Genomic DNA, 10,934 nt, shown 5'->3' with positions numbered 1-10,934 from the left:
AAGCCAGGACCCCCCAAAACCAATTCCTTCCCACAAACACAATGCAAAAAATAAGTCGTTTTTTATCCTCAGATGTTCTTATTCTCATTGTTTTACACTGCAGAGTGTATAGTAGAGATTTGACCCCTTTTTGACCCTTTGACACTTGACCCTTCTGCAATTAAGGAAGAACTCCAATTAAGAAAACTCTATGAGAGAGAAAAAAAGAAAGGAAGAAACATTGGTGATGATTTGTCCAGCAGGTTTATTGGTGGAAAAGTCCAAAGTGCAGAACAGAGCTTCTGTTCATTACAGAAGTGTCCATTATGATGCTACTGGTCCAATTGAAGATCCCTGAAGCTTTAGTTGTTATGGTGGTAGTGGCTATGGTGAACCTCTGGTACATTTCATTAACTCGACTCATCAGAAGCTCATTGCTAGGGACTAGGATCCCTCTGGTGGTCTCATCATTGGACTCTGGAGGTAATCTGGGCACTTGATTCAGTGCATCTGAGAGAACAAACAGAAGCAGTGGCAGATGGTGGCATTGTACAACTGGTACAGAAATACATTCTTACACTAATGGTACACTAGTTTAATAGCCTAACTAAGGTAGACTTGAACATTGTCCATGCTTTACTAGGTTATTGTGTATTAAAGTGGGCTTTTTTGACACTGCGTTTGGGATTTTAACCGAAGGCTAGAGTGAACAGATGTATTGTTAAGTTTAGATTTAAACACTGAGACTGTGTCTGAGTCCCGAACACTGGCCGGCAGGCCATTCCACCACTGTGGTGCTCTATAATAGAAGGATCTGCTCCCAGCAGTGACAGTGGCAGTGGTGGCCTAGTTGCTAAGGAAGCGGACGATTGTGGGTTTGAATCGTGACATGGCTTCCCACTGCTCACCAAGGGTGATGGTTAAAAGCAGAGGACACATTTCACCGTATGCACCGTGTGCACTTTGGGTACCAGCGGTGACCCGGCACCCTTCAAACGAAGGGAGCGCGGCAGATCATAAATAACTTAAAGTCCACACAGGTACTGCAGGGCAAGACCATTTTCACGATTTGCAAATCAAACGAACATTTCATTTAAAAAAAATATCATTTAATAAAACAAATGTACAACATGCAAAACGCTATTACCAATAACTGAAACAAATTTACAAGCAGTGAATCATACGGAAAGGATAGATACTATAGACCGGGATTTCCTGTTTGCTGACTGAGCAGAGCCGACCTGAGTCTGACTAAAATGACAGAAAAGTACAAACCAAGAACGGCCAAGATTTACAGCTCTAGTCTATATAGCATACAGGATTATACATAGAGTTTTGATTATCCTCTCGGGTCTTATTATTAAACATTTAATGCTAAATATAAAATTTTGGTACTCTCAGCGCAGATACAGGGGGGTCAGAGCAGAACCACTGTTCTGATTCAGTAAGTGTCTAACCCACTAGGTTAATCATGGAAAAAAAGGACCATAAACATAAAATTGACAGTTAAGAGCTGATTGCACATGACTGATTACGAAATGTACACATTAGATATCTATGTGTCTACATACACGCATTATATAGATAGATAGATAGATAAATAATTTCTAAGAACAATAGATTCCGAATTTCGAGCCCATTCTCAGATCCTGGTGTAACCTCGGCGAATTCCTGGGGCACAATGCGGCCAAGCGCCCAGACGCAGTCGCTATTCTGGCGCGAACAATGGTAATCAAACGCCGCCGCGCTGCACTGGAAAGCCACTTTAGATGCTGCCCGCGATTAGGCGCCACATTCTCGTCCGCGGTCCTCGGGGAGGGAGCACAAAACGCGGAACAGCTTTTGTGTGGCCTTTATTGTGGCGTAAAGTCTGCGCCGCCGCCGCGACTTAAAACAAACAGCCATTGTGCCTTTGGCCATAGCGGGTCCACTGGACGACGCATCTGACGTTCTGATTAGACTGGGTTTTATTTATAGTCGCAGACAAGGGAGTTCACCCTTAAATACCAAGCGTACCCCTGGAACAGCCCTTTAAGGTCTTGTTCCTAAATGGACTATGTCCACCGACCGGTTTCCATCGATTCCTTCGTTCCTGAGGACCAAAGAATGATGTGTCTACGGCTTTAATATCAGTGGGAAAACGTTATTTCATTAGTTTTGGCTCGCCCATCTCACTGATTCAGAGCTTGGGGAGAAAAAACATATCGGAAGTCCCGCTGTTCATTGTGTGCATCCGGGCTGCCTGTCTAATCGGTTCAAGACCAAGTTTTAAATTTAAACTTTATTCTGTCCACCCGACGTCACGTGTTCGCGGCCCCGCCCCCTCCGCCCCGCGTTATAATGAGCAGCGTCTCGGCTGCGCTCGGCTCGGCTGTCGGAGACTCGCTCGTGTTTATTCTGTCCACCCGACGTCACGTGTTTTTCGGCCCCGCCCCTCCGCCTCGCGATATTATGAGCAGCGGCTCGGTTGGGCTCGGCTGGGCTCGGCTGGGCTCGGCTCAGCTCGGCTCAGCTCGGCTCCGCTCCGTTAGCGGCTGTCGGAGACTCGCTCTTGTTTATTCTGTACACCCGACGTCACGTGTTTTTCGGCCCCGCCCCTCCGCCTCGCGATATTATGAGCAGCGGCTCGGCTCCGCTCCGCTCCGCTCAGTTAGCGGCTGTCGGACACGCACTCGTGTTTATTCTCTACATCTGGGACTGTTTACTCTTTGAAAATTCGGCGTAAAAACGGATTCGCCAGGAGATCGGGCCCTTTTCGGAGGTATGCGGCCGTGAAAGCTAGTTGTCAGTTTTCGCTAGCAGCCGCAGCAGCGTGTGCGTGTTTTTCCCCGCATTTCTGTGCTCAGGATTTCTTGCCTTGTTGGATAATGTGCCTCCCGGTGAAGTTTATCGTTCACTCGCCGTCTGGTTTAGCGGAGAGTGTGTGTGTGTGTGTGTGTGTGTGTGTGTGTGTGTGTGTGTGTGTGTGTGTGTGTGTGTGTGTGTGTGAGAGAAACGCTGATCCAGTTACTGGGACTGGTGAGAAGCGGGGTTCGAACCTGCGACTTTGTAGGCGCCTGGGTGAACCCTGTGCGGCTTTAAACAACTGCATTATTAATATTATTGGGATGTCCTTTTACAGTTACAGTGTCCTCTGTGTTCTTGTGTAGGTGTTCGGCCGCGGCCTGGAGAACATTCTTCTGTGAGCTGGTGGACTTCAACACAGAGCCTCCTTGGGATCCTAGCTGATAGCAGACCCATCTTTGTAAGTTAGAAGGGGGCCGTGCGGTCACTCGGGGTCAATAGAGACTTGGATTTTTTAGGTTGTCGTGCACTTCGTCCCCAGGATTCCTTTCAGTTTGGTTGTGCGGACATACGTCTTACAAAAACGGCGTCAGCACAGCCATGCCCTCCATTGTCGTATGTGTCTGGCGTCGATATCGTTGTGCCCGTTGTCTTTCTAGAGCTGCAAACAAAGGTTTTTTTTTTTTTTTTTTTTTTTTTTTATGTCTGGCTGACTGCTCTCACAGAAATATCTAGACTCCAGTCTAGGGACCGTCCCATACAGCCAGTCCAATCCGTATGTTTTCCCCTACTTCTTATTACCGTTATCTACTCTCTGTTTTGGCAGGGGGCTGCAGACCTAGGACCCGAGGGGCTCAGCGCTCAGTCCCTTACTCGGGTTGGACAAGGACGCGGTCGAGGATGAAGGGAACTGCAGATGAGTCGCGCTACTCCGTTGAAGTCCTGGAGGCAGGCGCAACTGTCTGCGATGTTATTGACAGTCGCATTCATGAACAGTCCTTGGTGGGTATTTCTGTATTTGGATACTTTGTCACGAGGAAAATAAAGACACTCCTCTGGCGCAATCGCAGGTTTTGACTGTGTGTTTGCACGACTTCTCGTCCAGACACAGAAGAATGCCTTCTTCGTGGCAGACCTGGGGGTGATTTGGTGGCAGCACGTTCGCTGGCGAACTCGCATGAGCGCAGTGCGACCGTACTACGCGGTTCGGTGCAACAGCAGCCCTGCCGTCATCGAGGTCCTGGCTGCCCTCGGCACGGGGTTTGTCTGTACCAACAAGGTGGGCGTACCTCACTGCACTTCTCGGTTTCCTCTGACGTAACACTCGCCAACAAATGAACCCCACAGCCCCGCCCGCTTCGTACCCCCCGGCGTGAACTGGTGGGTCTGTGTGTGCGACTGATGCTGGTTTACGTGGGATTTCCTCCACCGCCCGTTTTACTTTATATGTTGTGTAGAGTCTATGTGCTTATGCTGTTGGGTTTTTTTGTTTTGTTTGGTTTTTTTTTATGGTTCCCACAATGTACACCCCTATGGAGTACAATCTGTTTTTTTTTTTTGTTTTTTTTATACATTTTTTTAATCCCACTCCTCTATCCTAATGTGTGACCTTTTCCCCTATCTCCCTGACCTGCTGTATTTATGTACGGTCAGGTCGATGGGCCGAAGTTTCAGTAGTACTTGTACTTTTGACAAAGTTTGTTGCAACAGCAATAAAGTGTTTCACCAGTCAATCAATCAGTCAATATGTTTTCTGTACATATGCATTCCCTCTGAATGCCGTATGCATGTCACACCAACGCTACTCCGGCTTTGCACACAACAATTTCCAGTGAGCTACAATTGATTTCATTTGATTTTATTTTTGCAGCTTTAAAATACCGCGTTGGTGTCCTGTTGAATTGTTGATTTGTTTTTGTTTTTTTTTACTAGAATGAAATGACCCTGGTTAAGGGTTTTGGCGTCTCCCCTGAGGACATAATCTTTGGTGGGGTCTGCAAACAACTCTCCCAGATGAAGTATGCTGCTAAGAGTGGAATCAGTCTTCTGGTGTGCGACAATGAAACCGAGCTGAATAAGATCGCCCGCTGTCATCCGCGAGCGAGGTCCGCGTCCGTTCTCACCAGTGCAGCGAATCAGGACGACTTCATCTTTAACGGTGTGAAAAGAGATTTACGTACCTCTGCCTTTTTAAGGCTGCTGCTGCAAGTTGCCATGGAGCCCGGTGAAGCGGAGGAAGAACTGGCCATGCCATTTGGTTCCTCTCTCAAGGACTGCAGACATCTCCTGGAATCTGCCAAGAAGCTTGGGGTGCAGGTGGTTGGAGTGAAGTGAGTTTTGGTGGTTTTGGTGCTTAGACATTTGACCTTAATTTCAATACATAACTGTTCATTTCAGTTCAACAGTTTACCATTTCATCTACCGTTTTAAAATATCGAATTTTCTTTAGATTCCACATCCCTAGTAGTTGTCAGGATCCTGAAACGTATTCTCATGCTGTGTCCGATGCCCGTTGTGTGTTTGATATGGGGGTAAGTCGAATCAGAATACACGATGTTCGTCTTCATTGCCTCTGCTGAATTGCTTGAGTAGTTTTGTATTTATTCCTCACCCATTTTAGGAAGACTTGGGTTTTCACATGAATATATTAGATGTAGGCGGAGGCTTCAGTGGATCCATAGACCAGTTGGAGAAGGTGATGTATTTGTTTACTCGCTGTTTTGGTTGCGAAGTGCTGCTGTTGTAATGCGTGTTGCCGGATCATGCCATCAGGTGTACTCCACTATGAAGCCTTTGCTAGATGTGTACTTCCCTGCTTCGTCTGGGGTGTCCCTCATTGCCGAGCCTGGGAGCTACTATGTGTCGTCAGCCTTCACGCTGGCTGTGAACGTTATTGCCAAAAAAGTAGTGGCACGGGATCACCAAGAAGATCTGTGTGGTAGGTTGCTGTTTGTTTCTGTCGTATTTAACTGTTCTGATTGGAGAGAGCTGGGCTTTTCTCACAACTTTTACTTTGCCTAGAGTCACTCTGTGCCAACGATGAACCAGAGTTTATGTATTATATGAATGATGGCGTGTACGGATCCTTTGCTTACAAGTTGCTGGAAGAATCTGTACCAGCACCTACATTACACAAGGTTAGAGCTGCCAGAAGAGGGCGCCATTTCTCATTCTGAAATTCTGTCTTTTTTTTTTTTTTTTTCTTTTTTTTTTTCCCCCCATTGCCCTTTCTCATGAAATATGAGGCATTGGTAAGTCGATCCATCTTTTTGTGTGTGTGTCTGGTGCTCTGCAGGAGCTGTCTGCAAAGGAGCCTCTCTTCTCCAGCAGCTTGTGGGGACCATCAATGGATGGGCTGGACCAAGTGGTGGAGAGCTGTCTCCTGCCAGAGCTCAGTGTGGGTGACTGGCTGGTCTTCAGCAACACTGGTGCCAACAGCATGGGGGGCTCTGCCACTGAAGGGGACCAACAGTCACCACATGTCCACTACACGGTCTCCAGTAGCGACTGGTATGGTTGTGTCCGAATTCTGTCATCTCTTTTAAGTCCTGACATGTTATTTCAGGACTAATCTGGAGGCCGTTTCTGTTTGACCGACAGGTATGATATGCAGGATTCAGCCAGCGGTCTGGACACTTCCATGAAAAAGTTCTCCCTGGTTTCCTGTAGCCACCAATCAAGTCTTTACAAGAGCCCTGTTTCTACTCCAGCTTAGCGCAATGACACTGGTGGTCATCCTGTCATCCAGTGTTTCTGGAAAAGGCCCATTTACATGTAGAGGCTTTGTTTCAGGGACTGTTGAGGAATAGGAGTATGCAACAAACCTGCACATGCTAACTTAAATGACAACAATAATGCAAAGACCTTATGTATAACTAAACTTGTGTGTGTTTACCCCTTTTGGGATTATTTACCGCAAAAAAAGATAATGAACACTGTTCTGTTGTGCGATCTATCATTTCACTACAAATATTAAGATTATGTACATTTATCGGTCAAAAGTTTTAGACCAACCCCATTTTTCTTGTTTTTATATATTAAAATTTCCAAGGTTCATGAGAAAAGAGCCTGAAATGGAACGAAGATAAGTGGTGAATTGTCAGAGGTTCTAAAAAAAAAAAGGTTGCCCAAAACTGAAGAATAATGCACATTTCAGAATTATTTTAAAAGGCCTTTTCAGAGTATAAGAAAAGGGAAAGAAAGAAATGCTGTTTTGACTTTGAGCGGTTGTAGGCAACAAGACTGCACTTCAACAAGATTTTTTTTTTCCATTTAAAATGAAAGACTGTTTGGGGTGATTTAGAACTTTTGGACCATGGGTGTACAAGCATTTGATATATCGTATGATTTGTCACCCTATGGGTGCAGATGTTTCACAGCTGTCTTCAGTACAATCATTAGGATAAGGTCATGTCTTTTGTTTCTTGCCATCATTGGCAATTTTTGTGTCGTCCAGGTAGAATGAACACTGTACCAAATGTTACCACTAAATCAAATTCTACTCATTGCGCATGAGGCTTAAAATTCTCTGCTGAGGTGAAGAGGGTGTATTCAGATTTTACTGATGTTTTATCAGTAGTCTTGCATTGTATAGATTTGCATTATTTCAAACAAGTTACTTAAAGCTCATAGAATATCATTTCTTGTATTATGCTCCATCCAACCTAGCTGTTTTGTGATTTAAACACAATTTTATAAATTACATAAATGTCACAAATGAAAAAATGACCTTTTGAATCAGTGGCTGCATATTACGATACAGTTGGTCTTTTTAATATATCAGGTCAGACATCCAATTAGAATGTCTATTTGGAAAAGTGAATGTGCTGTAGGAGGTTTAGAGAAAGTGCTGATGGTTTGTGGAGGTGGCTTTATACAAATGAAAGCATTTCTTGTGCATCATGAGGGAACATGCTTGAAAATGACTGTTATTGTTTGCCCAGGCTCTGAAATTGTCCTGTTTAAAGTAAAAAGAGGGACCTTTACTTCTGGAAATTCTGTTGAAAATGACCTTTTCTTAATGACCTGAGAAATAAAAAATATGTTATTATAATTTTTAAAGTTTATTTTCATGCCCTATTTACGGAGAAGCTTGTGTGTGACACTTGCCATAATTAAGACTTTATTATGTTTTAATTCTTTCAACATAAGTTACAGTTGTGCAAAATTTCAGTGAGTTTAAGAACATATACTTACTGTGTGAAAGTGTCAGCCATTGCCAAGTTTACACAAAATAGAATTAGTTTGTTTCAATAGTTGGTAATTTAGTCATTTACAGAATAGCTTTACATAATCACATTGCATGCGGCTGGCCTTTTCAAACTCTGAAAAATAGTGCAGTTTGTATTCCAAATTGAAGTACCACTTGATTGTATTGTTGTGCATATGATATGCATGTTTTAAGTACAAACATAACTTTTCTTTTCCTCGCCGTCAATGTTATTGTCCAAACACACACTGCCACCTAGTGTTTGATCACTAGACACCTGCCTGTACCAACACCAGAGGCTGCTGGTGACCTTGTGAGAGCAATCTGGTTTTAGATATGCCTAATGCAAACACAGCGGGGTGTTGAGAGTGTAGGTCGTCTACATCCGTTACTGCACGCAACAACATTCACCATGCAGACGAATTCAGCGATTCAACCTCCAACAGTCTTGGTGCATCTGGTGCTCTTTCTGGTGCTCTGGCTCTCAGGTCAGCGGCTGCAGACTGTGACACACAGCTGCAATGTGGCCAATCCGGCCCACTTCTAACTGCCAGCCTGGGGTCTTCTTGACGTTGAAGTGGCGTCGGGCGTGCTTGGCGAGGTGGTCGCTCCGCATGAAGCGACTGTGGCACACGGGACAGGCAAAGCGCTTTTCACCGGTGTGTGTGCGCCTGTGGCGAGACAGTTCGTCCGAGCGGGCAAAGCGTCTCTCACACCCTTCCCAGCTACATCTGAATGGCTTTTCACCTGCGACACGATAAGTATGCATGACATCGCAGGCATTTTTATCTGGTGACAGTTGTGTTTGTTCTTACCTGTATGAGTCCTCGTGTGGGCTTTGAGGTGAGAACTCTTGAAATACGTTTTCCCACAGCTGGGATGGCGGCAGACGTGGCTCCGCACCCGAGGTGTGCCAGCCTGAGTGCTGATCCTCCTCTGCGTGCTTATGTGGCCTGGAGCTGGAGCAATGTTGGCCAGCTTAGCCCCCCCTGGGGTCAGCTTCACTGGTTGTTTGGGGACTGCAGGCGTGGTTGGGACAAGGAACATGATAGAGCCCTTGGGAATCTGTTGACCCATGAGGACCAGAGGTGTCTTACAGGCGGTAGGTGCTAGAGCAACCAGTGGGTTTTTAGCAGCAGCTACTGGAACTATCTGGAAGGGAACTGGCACTGGTGAACCTAACCCAGGAGCTGTCCCTTCATGTACTATTGCTGTTGCAGACAAGGTCACAGCCACTGGGGCCTTACAGTCAGACACAGGAGAACTGTGGATCCCTGGAGGTGTCAAATATGGGCTTAAGACATTTTCAGGTGAGCATTCTGCCGGAGTCAGTTTTGGCCTCACTGCTCTGTGTTGGAGGATCAGAGTTGTGTCACCTCCGCCATCCAGTGTGGACGGATCGTGCAGGCACACGTACGGCAGAGAGTCTGAAGTGTGTCTTATCACACTGGTGGTTTGGAACCTGGGTGGCGAGGTGGCTGGGCTCCACCGTGGGCCAGTTTGAACTGGTACTTCTGGGGTATCTGGGCCAGCATGTGAAAGCTCAAGGTTCAGAGGACTGCACGGTGGAGTCATGCACTGCAGTGCCTGGGGGCGGGAAAAAAACAGTGGGAGAAGGAAAGCTTAATGAACAACTTGATAAGTCACCGCTTCTTTTAGAGGCTGTTATGCTACCCAGTGATGCAGTCGTTCCAACAATTTCAGGAAGGCATCTGAATTATTTAATCATTGCTTTGTCATGGTAGATTAAAATGTTTCAGCTTCTAGCAGCCACCACTCCCCTGCTACTAAAAAAATGGTTCTGATTTAATGGTCCAATATATATAGCTATGCATGTAACTATGCATGTGACAAAAATCTTAAATCTTGAATGAAATTGTACTACTTACAGTAGGTGACTCATGACAATCTGCAGGGCCAGGAAGGAGGGGATCTTCACCAGATGCATCAGAGGAGGGAGTCAGAGGTCTAAGATCACCATGCTGGAAAGGTCTCTTCCTCCAGTTAGTGTTCATAGACATAAGGACCTCCACAGCTTCCATTTCTCCCAATGCTTTCAGACGTCTTGATGATCCACGATTGCCATGATGCACTTCCATCATTATACCTTCACCCTAATAAAATTCAATATAAATATAACTAACATTACTCAAATGCGGCATTAAGTGTACTCTATAAAATGCACGTCACCGAAAATGAGCAGCAGATTTAACAGGGGCCAGTTTAGGGGGCGGGCACTGGCCCCTGAGACCCCGCCCCCAACCCTCTCGGCCGCTGTTCTTCAGCACTGTGCTGGTGACCTTTCACCCACTTCCAGACGAGCCGAGAGTCTCGTGACGACACCGATAGTGCGAGTCGAAACGCGAATCGGGTTTGACGTGAACGTTAACGAGAAGCGTTTGCTCGTTTTTACACCATTTTCCGGAGCTAAACCACGAGTTTGACAAAGAAAACGTGTAAATACTTACGTCACTACATGAGTTGGGGCTCGTGTCCATATTTCCTGCCCATGGACAGAAACCAGAAGTGCGTTTGTTCGTGAAAACCGTAACCTGCCAGCGTCCGCTGAGTGTCGGCCCGTCCCATCTCCATCCAGGCAACATTTCAAACGCTGCGCCGCTGGGAGGGCACGGCGATGCCTCCAGCCAATCCAGGGTAAAGGTGTGGGGCGGCCGCGCCAATGGGAGCCGGACCGACGCGTGATCGGCGGCTGATGTGCGCCGTGAAAACGGCGTGGTACACAACCACGCAAGCGTGGAAAAGCGGTGACTGCCTGGGCTGGTAAGTCCCAAATGACTCAGGGTGAGTCGGGCCGGTTCACACATACACACACACACACTGCTCTGTTTTTAACTTCTTTTTCTTTAAATGATAATATGCAAATCATTTTTTTAACATGTATTCAGAGACAATTAATCACTTACAATGAGGACTAAAATGTTGGGTGGAGTAAAATGTTCAC

The 10,934-nt window shown here is 46.0% G+C and overlaps 2 protein-coding genes across 3 annotated transcripts; one reads left to right on the top strand and one right to left on the bottom strand.

The window, feature by feature from the left end:
* Positions 1-2,553: 2,553 nt before the first annotated feature.
* On the top strand, positions 2,554-7,816 carry azin1a (antizyme inhibitor 1a). Of its 2 annotated transcripts, XM_028979759.1 has the most exons (12): positions 2,554-2,740; positions 3,129-3,223; positions 3,590-3,765; positions 3,869-4,042; positions 4,696-4,868; positions 4,959-5,093; positions 5,213-5,294; positions 5,384-5,458; positions 5,536-5,701; positions 5,785-5,900; positions 6,059-6,273; positions 6,364-7,816. In XM_028979759.1, exons 3-12 carry the CDS (start codon positions 3,664-3,666, stop codon positions 6,476-6,478), a joined length of 1,353 nt encoding a protein of 450 aa, XP_028835592.1. In that variant the 5' UTR covers positions 2,554-2,740; positions 3,129-3,223; positions 3,590-3,663; the 3' UTR covers positions 6,479-7,816. The 2 variants fall into 2 exon arrangements, with proteins under 2 accessions (XP_028835592.1, XP_028835593.1); XM_028979760.1 differs by lacking the exons at positions 2,554-2,740; positions 3,129-3,223; positions 3,590-3,765 and having other exon boundaries at positions 3,905-4,143.
* A 46-nt stretch (positions 7,817-7,862) lies between these two features.
* Positions 7,863-10,647, bottom strand: klf10 (Kruppel like factor 10). Its single transcript, XM_028981238.1, has 4 exons — positions 10,441-10,647; positions 9,862-10,086; positions 8,788-9,559; positions 7,863-8,719 (listed from the first exon to the last, which is right to left on the bottom strand). Exons 1-4 carry the CDS (start codon positions 10,573-10,575, stop codon positions 8,457-8,459), a joined length of 1,395 nt encoding a protein of 464 aa, XP_028837071.1. The 5' UTR covers positions 10,576-10,647; the 3' UTR covers positions 7,863-8,456.
* Between the last annotated feature and the right edge of the window lie 287 nt (positions 10,648-10,934).

The sequence above is a fragment of the Denticeps clupeoides genome, chromosome 5 (genome assembly GCF_900700375.1).
Source record: "Denticeps clupeoides chromosome 5, fDenClu1.1, whole genome shotgun sequence".
NCBI classification, from domain to species: domain Eukaryota; kingdom Metazoa; phylum Chordata; class Actinopteri; order Clupeiformes; family Denticipitidae; genus Denticeps; species Denticeps clupeoides.
This window is presented reverse-complemented; position numbering and strand designations above follow the sequence as displayed.